The 18,496-nt window shown below is 49.6% G+C and overlaps 1 protein-coding gene across 1 annotated transcript in view; it reads right to left on the reverse strand.

Moving 5' to 3' along the window:
* Positions 1–493: 493 nt before the first annotated feature.
* Positions 494–18,496, reverse strand: part of LOC116990752 (3 beta-hydroxysteroid dehydrogenase type 7-like) — a 31,994-nt gene continuing 13,991 nt past the window's right edge. Inside the window, exons 2-7 of the mRNA XM_033048691.1 lie at positions 18,146–18,345; positions 11,466–11,621; positions 10,726–10,834; positions 10,391–10,490; positions 9,605–9,767; positions 494–1,949 (exon numbers count right to left, since the gene is read on the reverse strand). Coding sequence (XP_032904582.1) covers positions 1,516–1,949; positions 9,605–9,767; positions 10,391–10,490; positions 10,726–10,834; positions 11,466–11,621; positions 18,146–18,335 — 1,152 coding nt within the window. The 5' untranslated portion in view covers positions 18,336–18,345 and the 3' untranslated portion in view covers positions 494–1,515. The remainder of the gene's footprint in view (positions 1,950–9,604; positions 9,768–10,390; positions 10,491–10,725; positions 10,835–11,465; positions 11,622–18,145; positions 18,346–18,496) is intronic.

Below are 18,496 nucleotides of genomic sequence, written 5' to 3' on the forward strand. Positions count from 1 at the left end.
CAGGAGCATAGAAGCCTCGATTACGCGGAAACCACTTTCCACCATTAGGGAGAGTGACCGGAACCTCCAGGAACCGCACGGAAACCTTGGGTGGGGCGCAAGGTCTCCAGAGGTTTCTGTTCAGGTTTCCTAAGTGGGACAGGGACATAAGATTTAGCTCTTGGGCTTAACAGAATCAAGGGATCTGGGGAGAAAGCAGGAGCGGGGTACTGATTCTGCATGATCAGCCATGATCATATTGAATGGTGGTGCGGGCTTGAAGGGCCGAATGGCCTACTCCTGCACATATTTTTCTATGTTTCTATGATAGTCCCAGCTTCAACTACCTCCTCCGGCAACTCGTTCCATACACCCACCACCCTCTTTGTGGAAAATTTGGCCCTCGGGTTCCTATTAAATCTTTTCCCCTTCACCTTGAACCTATGTCCTCTGGTCCTCGATTCCCCTACTCTAATGTTAAAGTTTAATTTGCTTTAAACAGATAACAACACAATAGTTAGTAATACAGTAACGTCTTTATTTTGCCAGGCGGGTGTGGGGAGACAGCTCTCATAGTATGTAAACGCAGACTACAGAGTCCCTCTCTCTACACACACCGAGGTAATGTTCAATCAGATATATTTATACCCTAATAATCAGAAATTCTTTATCTTAGAGAGCATTGTGCAGCCTCTTGCCTTGTCCATACATGGTTAAAATCAGAATATTGACAGGTGCTTCCGATAGAGGAAAGGTTAGCCCATATATGCTTATGCTGAAGGAGCAATTTTTTGCAGATAAGCACTCTTGTTTTTTGACCTTGTTGATTAATTGTTTGTACATTACAATCTGTAGAGTAGAGGGTAAGAACCAAGTTGTCTGAACATTTTTCTGATTGTTTATATCATAGAGCAAAATATCAAGTGTTATTGTGCTGAAATCTCGCTTGTGTAAAATAGAAGAAAGGCAAAAGATTCATGTTACTGTGCTGTATTCTAGCTAGTGTTACTGTTATAAGGCAAAGCATCTAATGTTATTGTACTGAAATCCAGCTAGTTTAGAGAGGAAAGGTTAAGCATCCATTTTGTAACCTACGACTTCATTTAACTCTTTCACTGGGCAAGAGATTCTATGTGTTTCCACTTTGTACCTCTATAATCTTAGAGAAACATAGAAAATTCTTCATGAATTGTACAGGCAAAATGCAGGAAACATGTTCCCGATGTTGGGCTACTCCAGAATCAGGGGCCACACAGTTTAAGGGATTGGCCATTTAGGATGAGATGAGGAGAAATCATTCCACCCAGAGGGAGGAGAATCTGTGGGATTCTCTGCCACAGAAGGCAGTGGGGGCAATTCACTGGAAGTTTTCAAGAGGGAGTTAGATTTAGCTCTTACAGCTAACGGAATCAAGGGACATGGGAGAAAGCGAGTACATGGCAGCGATTTTAGATGATCAGCCATGATCATATTGAATGGCGGTGCTGGCTCGAATGCTCTACTCCTGCACCTATTTTTCTAGGATTCTAAAATGAGCTAAATTGCAGGCCCACGCCCAGACCCGGTTTGAGCGAGGCTTTTTACCCAAGCCACTGTACGAGCTTGGCATTGGTGCCAGGGCACAAGGGTGGAATAACCAAGATGGCGAGCAGCTTTATTTGTGCTTACGGAGAAGGCAGTGGTTACTATGGTGAGCGTGCAGCGGTTGAATGTGGCCTCAAACTTGGCGATGGGCCGTAGGATCCATTGGAGGGTTTCCAACGTGAGGGCTAGCAGGTAGAGGAGGCCGAAGGGCAGCACAGGCTCCCGGCCCACCAAACGCACACCCGCCGAGCCCAGCAGCAACTGGTCAAAGTCCTCGTAGCTCAGGTAAGGGGACTCGTCATAACAGAAGTAGGCTTCGCCGCCCACGAGGCCGGGGTTCTGTCGCAAGGCTCGGGCGGCCAAGAGATGCATCCACGCCACGTTGCCTGCCGAGGGAGAGACGGAAAAATCAATCCCGGGCCACGCAGACATTTACGCCATAGACTGACCCTCATTCATCTCCTCAAAACCCCCGTTCCAGTCTTGTAGAAGCACGGGCTTCATTTGAGGACAATATAGGCCTCAAATCACTCCCACGACCAGAGTAGTACAGATGCAGGTTCCATTAATGGCCTATTTCGGCCCTTAATCTCCTCAAAACCCCCTCTCAAGTGCAGAAGACCAGGCTTTTTATAGACAATAGGTGCAGGAGTAGGCCATTCGGCCCTTTGAGCCAGCACCGCCATTCGCTGTGATCATCCACAATCAATACCCCGTTCCTGCCTTCTTCCCATATCCCTTTACTCCGCTAACTTTAAGAGCTCTATTTGACTCTCTCTTGAAAGCATCTAGAGAATTGGCCTTCTGAGGCAGAGGCACAGATTCACAACTCTCTGGGTGAATCATTTTTTCCTCATCTCCACTCTAAATGGCCTACCTCTTATTCTTAAACTGTGGCCCCTGGTTCTGGACTCCCCCAACATCGGGAACATGTTTCCTGCCTCATGCGTGTCCAATCCCTTAATAATCTTATATGTTTCAATAAGATCTCCTCTCATCCTTCTAAACTCCAGTCTAACAACTCCAGTCGCTCCATGGAATGGAGCGGCTGGGCTTGTACACTCTGGAATTTAGAAGTATGAGAGGGTATCTTATTGAAACATATAAGATTATTAAGGTTTTGGACACGCTAATAATCTGCCTTCCTGTTCTTACCACCAAAGTTGATAACCACATTTTATCCACATTAAACTGCTTCTGCCATGCATCTACCCACTCACCCAACCTATCCAAGTCTCCTTCTCACAGCTCACACTGCCACCCAGCTTTGTGTCATCTGCAAATTTGCTAATGTTAATCTCTTCATCTAAATCATTAATGTACATCGATATACATCAGGGCTGCCAATGGGTGAGAGTTGGGAGTGAGAAATTACGAGACCAAGCCCGAGGGAGCATAGCGGCCGACGGGGGGGGGGGGTGCGGTGTTTGAGGGGGGTGCCCCCCTCCCGTGGTACGGAACTTTTGCATTTTTGAGCTTGAAATTGTGAAATCCGGTGCATACTCCGTTGCTTAAATATATATTGTTAATGGATTTTTATGTCAAATATATATTGTTATTGGACTCCTGGTGCGAGTCTTTTGAATTACACTTGAATGAAATATTTATGCTTTAAATTGGATTAGCTATGAATAATGTTAGGGTAAATTACATTCCTAATTACATTCCAGCCAGGCTCTGATCAACAGGTGCAGCACATGAATGATCTTAGTGTATTCATGCATAGAAATCAGATTATAATCAAGCACTTGGCCCATGTTGACCAACCTGGGTCTCACTGCACACCTGGTACTGCTCCTGACCCTGACTCCAGTTGCATACATAGAAACATAGAAAATAGGTGCAGGAGTAGGCCATTCGGCCCTTCGAGCCTGCACCGCCACTCGATATGATCATGGCTGACCATCCAACTCAGTATCCCATCCCTGCCTTCTCTCCATACCCCCTGATCCCTTTAGCCACAAGGGCCACATCTAACTCCCTCTTAAATATAGCCAATGAACTGGCCTCAACTACCTTCTGTGGCAGAGAATTCCACAGATTCACCACTCTTTGTGTAAAAAATGATTTTCTCAGCTCGGTCCTAAATAACATATAACATATAACATATAACATATAACAATTACAGCACGGAAACAGGCCATCTCGACCCCTCTAGTCCGTGCCGAACACATAGTCTCCCCTAGTCCCATATACCTGCGCTCAGACCATAACCCTCCATTCCTTTCCCATCCATATAACTATCCAATTTATGTTGACGCCAAATTACTTCCCTCTTATCCTTAAACTGTGACCCCTAGTTTTGGACTTCCCCAACATATTGAATAATCTTCCTGCATCTAGCCTGTCCAACCCCTTAAGAATTTTGTAAGTTTCTATAAGATCCCCCCTCAATCTTCTAAATTCTAGTGTGCACAAGCCGAGTCTCAACCTTCTCTCATTCCTGACCCTGAGTCCAGCCTTACACCTGGCCCTCTATTATACCCTGATCATAGCTGTTTACCTGCTTAGGCTCCCAGTGCTGAACACTCCCATTGTCCCAGCTTTGACTGTACACCTATTCCAGACCTTGTCTCTGGATGCACACTTGGCCTCGCTCCTAGCCCCTCTGCACTAACAATATATCTGGCATAAAGCCCCATATCTGAACAAATTTTTGTTCCAATGCTCCCCATTCCCAATTACTTGAAGTGATTGAAATTCAAGTGAAGTTTAAATGGCATCAGAAAACCCTCCGAAATGGATGATATTCATCAAAGATTATAGAGCGGAGCAAGATGCACCACTCAGCGAAAAAAGTGTAGTATGACATGGGTGATTGTTGACGCCATTTTACCGGGCTGCCCCACACTGTCATGGCGTCCACATCTACAGCTCACTGTTCGGTATAAATTGCTCTAATCGCCGATGTGGGCGACCCAACGTGTCTTTCTTCAGGTTCCCCAACACCAAAGAAAGGTGAGGAAATATTATTGTTTTCTGTCGAAATTATTCTCCCCTGAAAATGTTCTTTTCTGTTCCCCTATCAACACTATATCGTCCATTCTGCAGGTATATAGTTATAATCATTTTTTTTTCTTCTTCGTTAATCCTATATGAGATTTTCTGTAATTTCAGATGTCGACAGCAGGTCCAGAATACTCATCGACAAGATCTCCTCCACCAAACTCTGGTGTACTTGTCAACTACCTGCCGTCTTTGTTCTGTCACTGAACTTGACTAGTTTTCCAACAGGCAGACCAATAACAGGCTAAATTGCAATGCAGTTCCAACGCTATTTGACATCCCGAACACGCCGAAACATCTGTTTTCCCAACGCCGGTTACTTAAGAGGAAGAATGAGAACCTCCCGTTACCCACACAAAATTGTGCAAATGACGATTTATTTATTATTGTATACGTTGGAAATGTTGTCCTTTGGGGTAAGCAAGGGGTGTCTGAAATAAATTGAATTTTACATCACTTTCAAAACACTGTATATGTCGTGCATAAATGATGTAAATTATGTAAATATTACCATAAATGACAGAAATAAAAAGTGTTTTCCTTGTTTATGAAGTTCAATTTAGAGTTATTTACACACACACAGATTGAAAGAAAAAGGTTGCTAAACAAATTAGAGGAAATCATAAGAAAGAAACTAGAGAAATATATATATGTGTGTGTGTGTATATACATCTATATCACATTTTTTACATGAATTGGTCATCAAAACTAAACCTGAGCCAATCTTCAATTTGGCAACACACTGTCTCATCGGCCATCTATGTCACTCAGATCCACAAGGTAATGTACCGTTTAGATCACATGTGATGTCCATTCAGATGGATGCAGTATTCTACTACATGATCAGGTGAATGAAGTGGAAATGGTGTTGGCAATTTTATTGTTCCATGTGTTATTCATCAACATAGAAAGGAATAAGAAATACGTGCACTTACTGTGCCAACCAGGTCACTGGTAGACACCACGCAACAACCGTTACACTAAATGTATTTGTGTATTCTGATGCCATTTTCGGAAACTTGTCATCAATGTGCTATCTTTTCTAATATTTGTTGTTGACACTATGTTAGTCAGGAACCCAATAAAGTGCGTCAAGGAATTTGAAATTTGACCCCATATGTCATATTTTTGTGTGCAACTTTGTAAATATATATATATGTATACATATTGTATATATATACAAATATTATATGTATATAATGATATATATTATTGCCTTTATAGTGTACTAGACCAAGTGCAGACCCTTTGGGTCTGCTCCCCCAACGCACCCGTTCCCTACCCGTAGCCCCCATGGGAGACGTGGTCCTCCAACTCATCCGTTCCCGAACATAAGATTCGAGCACTCAGCAGTGCGGCTGTTTTTAAATGGCGTCTTTGAGGCGAGAGGCGGGCGCCAGTAGCCGTTATGGTCGCTAGCCAGCAGGAGGCGACAAAATGAGTGAGTGGGGGGGGGGGGGGGGTGAGAAGGATTTTATTAAAAATGTGTACATAAACAGGACAAAATGTAATCAGGAGTGCATACTTGGAAGGAAAAGTGAAATCTCTACCGAAATGGAAAAAATCTTGGCGTTTCTGGATGCTGGCGTAGCAACGAATTAGATTAGATTAGATTTCCTTTATTGTCAAAGGCTGGCACCCACAAGACAGGCAGAAACACACACACACACACACGCACACACACACACACACACACACACACACACACACACACACACACACACACACACACACACACACACACACACACAGTTTTAAATATAGATAGATGTACATCATCTGACAAATAAGATAGAGAGCAATAGGGATGCTTTAAATTAAAGGTGCTTCTGATTCACGAGAAGGAAATGTATTTATCTCCAACTTGCCTCTCACACAGGCACACACCAACAATATATAAATATATATATAAGTTAAATTTAATTTTGTGCACAGTGTGTGTTAACGCAATACAAGGGAAGCTGCCCAATACAATGCAAGGGAAACTACGCAAAGGAGGGGGTTGGGGAGGAAAGATGGGAGGGAAATGGGGGAACAGGGGGAAAACATTTACAATAAAATTAACTAAAATATGTGCAGTGATAGATGAGCTATATCAACACTGTTCCCTACAACATTGATTACACCAAGGATGATAGAGTGGATTACACAGCGGGAGGCATAACGGAAGTCGTGTTTTGCATTAACAAACGGCGGCCGTGAAGTTCCGTTATGTACTACACCTCAGTGCATTGGTTTACGTCAGAGTGGAGTATCTAGTTCCGCTCTATGATTTTTGATTTCACTCCTTGAGGATGTTCATCTACGTGTTCAATTAATAAAACAACGAGATTGGGGACATTTCTATTCAACATGTCAAAGGAATTGGGGGGGGGGGGGGGTTAGAAATTGAGTGGCAAATGACAATAGTACTACCTTCCCAATATTTAACTGAAGGAAATAATGGGTTATTGAGGCTGTATGTTGTAACACACAGCCTGGCACCTTGCATGTCATTTTAATATTACACTTATCCCATTCCCCTGGATTATCTGGATTAATAAATTAGGGTTTTGGCAACTAATTACAAATCAGGCTAAATACAAATCGATAACATTAGCCAACTCCGAAACACAAAACGCTGAGCATTGGGATCCAGACATCACGGACAACTGGCCTCAGTTCCCCGCTCACATCTAGCAGTGCTCTCCGTCTGAACCAGGGACCACAGAGCGTTTTTCAAAGTGAGGGAGGCTGAGCGATCACTGATCAGTGGCCTTGGGGGTACCCGGCATGGGAGTGGAGCAACCGAGTGGGGGGAGGGTGTGGAAGGGGGGTGACCCCCCTTGGTAGGGACTTTTTGAAATTTGATGTATTAAAATCATGTTTTAGTGCATTGTAGAAGTATGATTTCAATGTTTTTTGTTTGAAGCATTTTTAACAGGTAACTTTTTCCACACAGGGTGGTGGGTGTATGGAACAAGCTGCCAGAGGAGGTAGTTGAGGCAGGGACTATCCCAACATTTAAGAAACAGTTAGACTGATGCATGGATAGGACAGGTTTGGAGGGATAGGGTCCAAAAGCAGGTAGTGAAGCTATGACATGTTGGCGGGTGTGGGCAAGTTGGGCCGAAGGGCCTACTTTCACACTGTATCACTCTATGACTACATTATACCTCCACCATGTATGAATGCTTCAAAATCAACTGGTCGAGTTTTATTGCCATATACTCAAGTATAGAAACATAGAAAATAGGTGCAGGAATAGGCCATTGGCCCTTCGAGCCAGCACTGCCAGTCAATATGATCATGGCTGTTCATCTTTCCTGTTTTTTCCCCATATCCCTTGATTTCGTTAGCCCCAAGAGCTACATGTAACTCTCTCTTGAATACATCCAGTGAATTGGCCTCCACTGCCTTCTGTGGCAGAGAATTCTACAGATTCACAACTCTCTGGGTTAAGAAAATTTGTCCTCATCCAAGTCCTAACTGCCACCCCCCCTTTATTCTAAAACTGTGACCCCTGGTTCTGAACTCCCCCAACATCACAAAAATTTTTCCTGCAGTTACAGTAAGTGAAAATCAAGCAGGCAAGCAGGATGCTTTCTCCAGCCACCCCCATTTAAAGGCCACTATCTTTGACCGCTTCTACCCAGTACTTGGTACTTACTTCCAGCAGCTACTGGTTGTCCTCCAGGATGCACCGAGCCGCAGCCTGGTCCATGCAGGTCACCAGAGCGAATTCGATAGAGACTCTCACGGCAGCGGCGCCACGCTTCCGACACCCCAGGACACTTGCACTGAGGCTGCAGCGACCGACTCGCCAGCCTGGCAAACACTCGCCAGCCCGGCAAACACTCGCCATCCCGGCAAACACTCGCCAGCCCGGCAAACACTCGCCAGCCCCAGCTCCCCATCCACATCTGCCCCTGCCGCTGCTTCTACTTCCGTCCCTCCCTCCGCCCCAGCTCTCCAACACCCACGACCAGGTTTGCTCAGAGCGCAGCAGCGCCTCGTCCAAAGCCGGAGATATTGAAACATGTCTAGCCAAAAAAGTGGAGGGAGCTGCAGCCCCCCCCCCGAGCTCCCCCGGTTTCGCGGCCCATGTGAACACTCTCTCCTACCGCTCGCCAGTCTCACTCATGTCAGCCGATTCCTGCAAATCCTTAAATTCCGACTGCCGCCGGGAGCAGGACATGGCCTTACTTGCTGCGCTGGGTGACACTCATACACTGCCCGCTCCGTGTCTTTCAATGTAAATTTGCATGGGGACATGGTTTGGAGGTGTGTGACGGTTCGGTCAAGTGAGAATAAGAGAATAAGAATGCTGCTGTCTTGTCAACACACGCGCACACAAGCAACTGATATTACAGAGCATGAGAAATTCTGTGATCAGCGTGAGAATTGTGCAAAATGTGTGAGACTCAGGCTCAATGCGTGAGAGTTGGCAGCTCTGATATACATTGATAGTCATCTCCTCAAAACTCCCGTTTCACTCCAGTAGAAGCACAAGCTTCATTTGAGGCCTACATAGGCCTCAAATCACTCCTAGGCCAAGAGTAGTACAGATCCAGGCCTATTTCTGCCCTTAATCATCCTAAAACCTCTTTCTGGTCTAGGAGAATACCAGGCTTCAATTTAGGCCTACAGAAGCCTCACCTCACCGCCAGGCGCAGGGTAGTATAGGTCCAGGCCCCATTTACAGATTACGTAGACCCTCAATCACCTCCTAAACTCGTACCAGTCTTCATTTGAAGCCTACACAGGCCCCAAATCCTAAAGCGGTACAGATCCTGCCCGCATTTACGACATATTTTGGATCTTAATCAGCTTCTAAACCCCAGTTCCAGGCTAGTAGAAGCACAGGCTTCATTTGAGGCCTACGTAAGCCCTGGATCACCCCCAGGCCCAAAGCAGTACAGATCCAGGCGACATTTACAGCCTATTTTGGCCTTTAATCTCAAAATTACATTCTGAAGGCTTCATTTGATGTGAGGGGAGGAGAGAGGAGAGAGGGGAGGGGGGGGGGGGGGGGTGGGGGAGGGGAGATACTCACCCACATATACACGGCCGTGCTCGATGTCTTTGCCAGCCAAGCGTAGCCTCTTTCCACCGAATCTCATCACCGTTCGGTACAAGTCCTCCATGATTGGGTTGCCCTCTCCATACACACCAGTGGGTCTCAGAGCACAGGTAGCTAGTCTACCCCCTCCCTTAGTCTGTCCCGGGGAGAGGGAGAGAGAGAGAGGGGGAGATAGAGAGAGAGGGGGAGATAGAGAGAGAGGGGGGGGGGGAAGAGAGGGGGGGGAGAGAGGGGAGGGGGAAGAGGGAGGAGGGGACGAGAGAGAGGGGGGGAAGAGAGGGGGGGGAAGAGAGGGGGGGGGGGAGAGAGATAGGGGGTGGAGAGGGGGAGAGAGAGGAGAGAGGAGGGGAGAGAGGAGGGGAGAGAGGGGGGGAGAGAAGGGGGGGAGAAGGGGGGGAGAGAGGGGGGGAGAGAGGGGGGGGGAGAGAGGGGGGGGAGAGAGAGAGGGGGGAGACAGGGGTGGGGGAGAGAGAGGCGGGGGAGAGAGAGGTGGGGGAGAGAGAGGTGGGGGAGAGAGAGGTGGGGGAGAGAGAGGTGGGGGAGAGAGGGGGGGATAGAGAGGCGGGGAGAGAGACACACAGTGTCACTGCAACTTCCAAAATCTCTCCCCATCCCTCTTCCCCTCTCTCTCTCTCTCTATCTGATCTCTCTCTCCCATCACTATCTCCCCCCTCTCTCTCTCCCATCACTATCTCCCCCCTCTCTCTCTCCCATCACTATCTCCCCCCTCTCTCTCTCCCCCGCTCCCTCCCCACTCACTTGAGAACCGTTTGAGCTGAGCACCAGTTTTTCTGCCTCCATTTTGCTCTCTGCATACGGACCAACACAAGAAACTTCATACTCCGTATCCTCGTTACCTCTGGGGGAGAGAGGGGGGGAGAAAGAGGGGGCGAAAGAGGGGGAGAAAGAGGGGGGGGAGAAAGAGGGGGGGGGAGAGAGGGGGACAAATTGATCACAGATCATTGATTGGTCAGCCCACGTCTGAATCCTATCCCACAGGGGAGGGAGGGAGGGAGAGATGGAGAGGGGGAAGAGGGAGAGGAGGAGAGAGGGAGGGAGGGGTATAGCTGGAGGGAGTGAGTACCCATACTCACCGGACAAAATGGCTGCCGTGCTTGTTCGGCCCCAGGGCCTCCATGCTGCTGGTGTGGACCAGGTACCTGATGCCCAGCTCCCTGCACGCATTCACCACGTTCAGAGTCCCTGAGGGCCGAGGTAAACTCAGTCAGGGCCCTCAACCCACACACTAGTTTAGTTTAGAGATACAACGTGGAAACAAGCCCTTCGGCCCACTGAGTCCGCACCAACCATTCAGGAGTGTGTGTGACGGGACGGTGCGGAGGGGGTTTCACTGTGTGTGCGTGCGAGACAGTGTGTGTGTGCACGCGTGTGAGTATATGTGTGTGCGAGTGTGTGTGCGCGGGTGTGTGCGCGGGTGTGTATGCATGTAAGTGAGTGCGTGTGTAAGTGAGCATGTGTGTGCGAGTGTGCGTGAATATGTGTGTGCTAGTGCGTGCATGAAAGTGAGTGTGTACTCGCGCGAGTGTGAGTACGTGATTGTGTGTGCGCGTGTACGTGAGTGTGTGTGTGTGAAAGTGAGTGTGCGTGTAAGTGTGTGTGTGCGAGTGTGCGCGAGTGCTTGCGTGTGAGTATGTGTGCGAGTGCGTGCATGTCAGTGTGTGGTTGTGTGAGTGTGTGTGAGTGTGAGTGCGTGTGTGCGAGTGGTTGCGTGAGTGTGACTGTGTGTGACGGGAAGGTGCGGAGGGAGCTTCACTCTAGGAGACTGGAGATGAGAGGGAGGAGGGGAGAGGGGGGAGGGGAGGGAGGGGATTACCCTGGTAGTTGACAGCCCAGAGTTTCTTGGGAGGATACTTGGAGCACACGTCGATGAGGCCGGCTGTGTGGATGATCAGATCAACACCTCGTGCTGCCTCACGCACGCTCTTCATATCTGTCACATCCCCCTGTATCACCCTCACACACAGGGCATCTGGAGGGTAGAGGGAGGGAGGTGAGAGGGAGAGACAGGGAGAGAGAGACAGGGAGAGAGACAAAGAGAGAGAGACAGAGAGAGAGACAGGGAGAGTCGGGGAGAGAGAGACGGAGAGAGAGACAGGGAGAGTCAGGGAGAGAGAGACAGGGAGAGAGAGACAGGGAGAGAGACAAAGAGAGAGAGACAGAGAGAGAGACAGGGAGAGACAGGGAGAGAGAGGCAGGGAGAGAGAGACAGGGAGAGAGACAGCGAGAGAGACAAAGAGAGAGACAGAGAGAGAGACTTGCTATTGTGTTGTACTGCTTACAGCTGCAAGAACGTGTAGCAATCAATAAAGGGCTATAGGCCTATTGCAAGTTTATGTACAGGGACATATCTATCCATGCACTGTATACTTGTATTTATACTTATGGATTTTAAACATGTATGTCATGTTTTATACTTTGGCAATATAACAATGTTTTTATATCATGCCAATAATGTTTTTAAATTGAAAATTGAATTGAAAGGGACAGAGAGAGAGAGACTGAGAGAGAGAGAGAAAGACAGAGAGAGAGAGAGACAGAGACACACACAGAGACAGTGAGAGAAAAAGAGAGGGGGGAGAGAGAGGGGGGAGGGGGGTGAGGGATGCGGAGGGGAGAGGCAGAGGGAGAGGGAGAGGCGGAGGGCGAGGGGGAGGGGGAGGGACAGGGAGAGAGAGGGAGAGAGGGAGAGGAGGGGGTGGAGGCAGGGAGACGGAGACAGAGACAGAGAGACAGAAACAGAGACACATAGCGAGAAACAATACAAACACTAATACAATGACTTTATTAGCCAAGTATGTTTTGCAACATACGAGGAATTTCATTTGACGAGAGAGAGAGATATAGACAGAGATAAAGAGTTAAACAGAGCCAAAGAGAGACAGAGAGATACAGATACTAACACACACAGATGCAGACGCACACACACACACACAGTTCTATCTAAAACCCTCCTAAACGCCACTATCGTATCTGCCTCCACCACCAACCCTGGTGGAACGTTCCAGACCCCACCACCCTGCCCCGCAAATCTCCTTTAAACTTTCCCCCTCTCGCCTTAAAGCTAGGACCACTAACCTTTGACATCTCCACGCTGGGGGGAAAAGGTTCTGACTGTTGACCCTACCTACGCCTCCCATAATGTGAAATGCGTTCAGAGGTTCTAGAAGCAGAATTATGCCATTCGGCCCATCGAGCCTGCTCTGCCATTCAATCACGGCTGATCTATCTCTCCCTCTCAACACCAGCCTTCTTCCTATAACCCCTGACACTCGCACTAATCAAGAATCTATCTATCTCTGCCTTAGAAATATCCACTGACCTGGCCTTCACAGCCTTCTGCGGAAACGTTGCCGGGAATGAGTGGGTTAACGTTTGTCAGCACTGGGCCTGAACTCACTGGAGTTTAGAAGATGAGGGGGGAATCTCATTGAAACTTTACCGAATAGTGAAAGGCCTGGATAGAGTGGATGTGGAGAGGATGTTTCCACTAGTGGGAGTCTAGGAACAGAGGGCACAGCCTCAGAATTAAAGAACGTTCCTTCTGGAAGGAGATGAGGAGGAATTTCTTTAGCCAGAGGGTGGTGAATCTGTGGGATTTATTGCTACAGACAGGTGCGGTGCAGGCCAAGTCAGTGGATATTTTTAAGGCAGAGATAGGTTTTGATTCGAGAAACTGTCCCTGAGGTGTGCGTTTCACACTTCTGTACCTCTAGTCCGATGGCAGAGGGGAGAAGAGGGTGTCACGGTGGCGCAGCGGTAGACATTAGACGATTGACAATAGGTGCAGGAGCCAGCACCGCCAATTCAATGTGATCATGGCTGATCATCCCCAATCAGTACCCCGTTCCTGCCTTTTCCCCATATCCCCTGACTCCACTATCTTTAAGAGCCCTAACTTGCTCGGTCTTGAAAGCATCCAGAGAACAGGCCACCACCGTCCTCTGAGGCAAACTCACAACTGTCTGTGGGAAAAAGTGTTTCCTCATCTACGTTCTAAATGGCTTATCCCTTATTCTTAAACTGTGCCCCCTGGTTCTGGACTCCCCCAACATCGGGAACATGTTTCCTGCCTCTAGCGTGTCCAAACCCTTAATAATCTTATAAGTTTCAATAAGATACCCTCTCATCCTTCTAAACTCCAGAGTGTACAAGCCCAGCGGCTCCATTATCTCAGCATGTGACAGTCCCGCCACCCCGGGAATTAACCTTGTGAACCTACGCTGCACTCCCTCAATAGCAAGGGTGTCGTCCTTCCTCAAATTAGGGGACCAAAACTGCACACAATACTCCAGGTATGGTCTCACTAGGGCCCAGTACAACTACAGAAGGACCCCTTTGCTCCTATACTCAACTCCTCTTGTTATGAAGGACAACATGCCATTCGCTTTCTTCACTGCCTCCTGTACCTGCATGGTTACTTTCATTACACACAGCTTACTGTGCTGGGAAGATGGTGGCGCTGCCTTAGCAGCTGCGGCTCGCCTGCAGCCTGTCTGTTATTTTCTTTTTTTTGTTGTTCTTTTGTCCTGTTTTAGTTAATGTTTGGTTTATTAGGTTGTGTATGTGTGTGGGGGGGAGAAACATGTTTTTGGTCTTCCTTCGGGGGGATGCGACTTCTCTTGTCGTATCCCTCGTCTCCGTCTCCGCCTGCGCCGAGGCCTAATAGCGGAGCTGGGGCAACGGCAGTGGCCACCCGGACTCGGAGCTGGGGTAGCGGCGACCAGACCTCGGAGCTGGGGTAGCGGCCACCCGGCCTCGGAGCTGGGGTAGCGGCGACCAGACCTCGGAGCTGGGGTAGCGGCGACCAGACCTCGGAGCTGGGGCAGCGGCAGTGGCCACCCGGCCTCGGAGCTGGGGTAGCGGCGACCAGACCTCGGAGCTGGGGTAGCGGCGACCAGACCTCGGAGCTGGGGTAGCGGCGACCAGACCTCGGAGCTGGGGTAGCGGCCACCCGGCCTCAGAGCTGGGGTAGCGGCGACCAAACCTCGGAGCTGGGGTAGCGGCACCAGACCTCGGAGCTGGGGCAGCGGCAGTGGCCACCCGGCATCAGAACTGCGGCAGCGGCGACCAGACCTCGGAGCTGTGGCAGTGTTCCGGCGGCAGCGGCCACCCGACCCGACCGCGGGCCCCGTGGACGACATCGTCGGGAGCTCGCAGGGCACAAGTTGGTGACCTGTTCTCCGGAGCTCCCGCAACAACAGCTGCGTCCGCTGGACTGGAGGGCCACAGCTTCGGCAGCCTCGACCACCCCGGGCCGTGGAGTTGAACCGGCCCGTTCGCGGAGCTCGGATTCAGCCGCGGGACTGACATTACTTACCATCGCCCGGCGGGGTCACAACATCGGAAGCCTGGATCGCCTCGGCGCAGAGGGAGAATAAGAAGGGACGAGACAAAGACTTAAGACTTTTGCCTTCCATCACAGTGAGGAGGTGCCTGGTGAACTCACTGTGGTGGATGTTAATTTGTGTTTATTGTGTGTTTTTGTCATTTTCACTATATGTAGGACTGCAAGGCAACAAAATTTCGTTCAGACTGCAAGGTCTGAATGATAATAAAGGTTACTTTGACTTTGACTGACTGACTGATAAACAAGGACCCCCAGATCCCGTTGTGTTTCGCCTTTTCCCTACTTGACTCAATTTAGATAATAATCTGTCTTCCTATTTTTGCTAGCAAAGTGGATCTGCCACGCATCTGCCCACTCCCCCAACCTGTCCAAGTCACCCTGCACACTCATAGCATCCTCCTCACAGTTCACACTGCCACCCAGTGTCATCTGCAAATTTGCTAATGTTACTTTGAATCCCTTCATCTAAGTCATTGATGTATATTGTAAATAGCTGCGGTCCCAGCACCGAGCCTTGTCCCCACTAGTCACTGGTAGAGTTGCTGCCTCACAGGGCCAGAGACCATGGTTCGATCCTCACCAGGGGCGCTGTCTGTACGGGGTTTGCACATTCTCCCTGTGACCTGCGTGGGTTTTCTCCGAGATCTTCGGTTTCATCCCACACTAAAGACGTGCGGGTTTGTAGGTTAATTGGCTTCGGTATAAGTGTAAATTGTCCCTAGGGTGTGTAGGATGGTGTTAATGTGCTGGGATCGCTGGTCGGTCCGGACTTGGTGGGCCGAAGGGCCTGTTTCTGAGCTGTATCTCGATTCTAAACTAGTGTGCATGGATCGCTGGTCGGCGCGGACTTGGCCTTGCCGAGACAACGCGAGGTGAAGATGGAGTCAATGGCAGGAAGGTTGGTTTGTGTGTGTGTGTGTGATGGTCTGGGCTGCGTCCACAATGGGCCATGTTTATTCCCTTTAGGACCCAATCACGCTGGGATATTTCTGCCCACTCCCCCTTTCATGAACCTTGTGTCGACTCTTGTCCACAAGCTGTCCCTGAACCAGTAAATCCGGCAAAAAAACACCAGCGAGATTAGCCTGGTCCAATATCCAAGGACTCGAGATTATAATCAGTGCAGAAGTCACACACAGTGTGGAAACAGGTTCTGTAGCTCGACCTGCCCACACTGGCCAACATGCCCCATCTACACTGGTCCCACCTGGCCACGCCGGCCAACATGCCCCATCTACACTGGTCCCACCTGCCCACACTGGCCAACATGCCCCATCTACACTAGTCCCACCTGGCCACACCGGCCAACATGCCCCATCTACACTGGTCCCACCTGCCCACACTGGCCAACATGCCCCATCTACACTGGTCCCACCTGCCCACACTGGCCAACATGCCCCATCTACACTGGTCCCACCTAGCCACGCCGGCCAACATGCCCCATCTACACTGGTCCCACCTGGCCACGCCGGCCAACATGCCCCATCTACACTGGTCCCACCTGCCCACACTGGCCAACATGCCCCATCTACACTAGTCCCACCTGCCCACGCCGGCCAACATGCCCCATTCTACGCTAGTCCCTGCCTTAACTACCTCCTCCGGCAGCTCGTTCCATACACCCACCAACCTCTGTGTGAAGTTACCCTTCAGATTCCTGCTAAATCTTCTCCTCTTCACCTTAAACCCAAGTCCTCTGGTCCTCGATTCCCCTACTCTAGGCAAGAGATTCTGTGCATCCACCCCATCTATTCCCCTCGCGATCTTGTACACATCTATAAGATCACATCCTCATCCTCCTGCGCTCCAAGGCATAGTCCCAGCCTGCCCCAACCTCTCCCTGTAGCTCAGGACCCTCGAGTCTTGATCATTAAGGGTGTCAGAGGTTATGGGTAGAAGGCAGGAGAATGTGGTTGAGAGAGAGAGAGAGAGATAGATCAGCCACGATTGAATGGCGGAATAGACTTGATGGGCCGAAGGCTATTTCTTCTCCTAGAACTTGTGAACTTATGATTCCTGGCGACTGATTCCCATAAATCTTCCAGCTTGGCAACATTTTCCCTGTCACACAGCACCCAGAACTGAACACAATGCAGCTGTAAAATCTAAATTGGCAATGTTTGACAGAATTGCAACGTGACCTCCCAACTTCTGTACTCTGACTGTTGAAGGAATTTCGGGACAAAATAATGCAGAGAAAGGCAGGACAATTCCCACAAAGTCACAGTTCAGTGAACTCAAAGTAATCCCTGAACAAACGTTGTGATACAGTGCGGAAAACAGGCTCTTCATGAAACAACAGTCCCGCAGCTCAGCTCTTGTTCCCTTCCCCCCATTCGTAACAAGAACAGACAGTATATAATCCTCCACCATTTTCGCCACCTCCAACGGGATCCCACTACTCGCCACATCTTCCCATCTCCACCCCTTTCCGCAGAGACCGCTCCCTCCAAAACTCCCTGGTCGACTCATCCCTTCCCCCCCCCCCCCCCACCCACCCCCAACCCCCCACCCCCCCTCCCCAGGTATCATCCCCTGCAACCGCAGAAGATTTAAGTTGTGAGGTCATGTTGGTGAGACCACATTTAGAATATTGTGTTCAGTTATGGGCACCATGTTATAGGAAAGACATTGTCAAGCTTGAAAGGGTTCAGAAAAGATTTACGAGGATGTTGGCAGGACTAGAGGGTGTGGGCTACAGGGAGAGGTTGAGTAGGCTGGGTCTCTATTCCAAGGAGGTGTCCAAAATCATGAGAGGAATAGATTGGGTAGACGCACAGTCTCTTGCCCAGAGTAGGGGAATCGAGGATCAGAGGACATAGGTTCAAGGTGAAGTGGAAATTTCTCTATCCATGCGCATTTTCAATCTTTCTCTTTCTCTCTCTCTCTCTACCTCGTTCTCTCTCTGAGTCTCTCTCTCTGTCTCGCTCTATCTCTTCCTCCCCCTCTCTGTCTCCCTCTCTTACTCTCTCTCTCTCTGTCTGGTTTTTTTTCTCTCTCCGTCTCTTTTCCTCTCTCTCTCTATTTTTCTCTCTATTTTTCACTGTCTCCCCATCTCTCTGTCTGTGACTCTCTCGCTCCCCTCTCTCTCTCTGTCCCTCGCCCTCTATGCCTGTCTGTGTCTCTCTCCCCCAGCCCCGGTTCACCTGAGTTGAGGGAGTGTAACTCTGGGTCCAGCGTTATATCGAGGACACGGAGTTCTTTCAGGTCCGGTTCTCTCTCCGCCAACATCCGAGCCAGACGCCGCCCCACGAAGCCGCTGCCGCCGGTCAGCAGGTAGACCAGTCCCGCTCTCCCGGCATCCCGTCCCGCTTCGGAATCCGCTCCTGCACTCATCTCAACTGCGCTGCCAGTGAGAGAGAGAGAGGGGAGGGGAAGAGAGGGGAGGGGAGGGGAGGGGAGGGGAGGGGAGGGGAGGGGAGGTGAGGGAGGGCGAGGGGAGGGGAGGGGAGGGAGGAGGATGGGAAGACGAGGGGAGGGGAGGGGGAGGGGAGGGG

This window comes from Amblyraja radiata, chromosome 32, assembly GCF_010909765.2.
Source record: "Amblyraja radiata isolate CabotCenter1 chromosome 32, sAmbRad1.1.pri, whole genome shotgun sequence".
NCBI lineage: Eukaryota > Metazoa > Chordata > Chondrichthyes > Rajiformes > Rajidae > Amblyraja > Amblyraja radiata.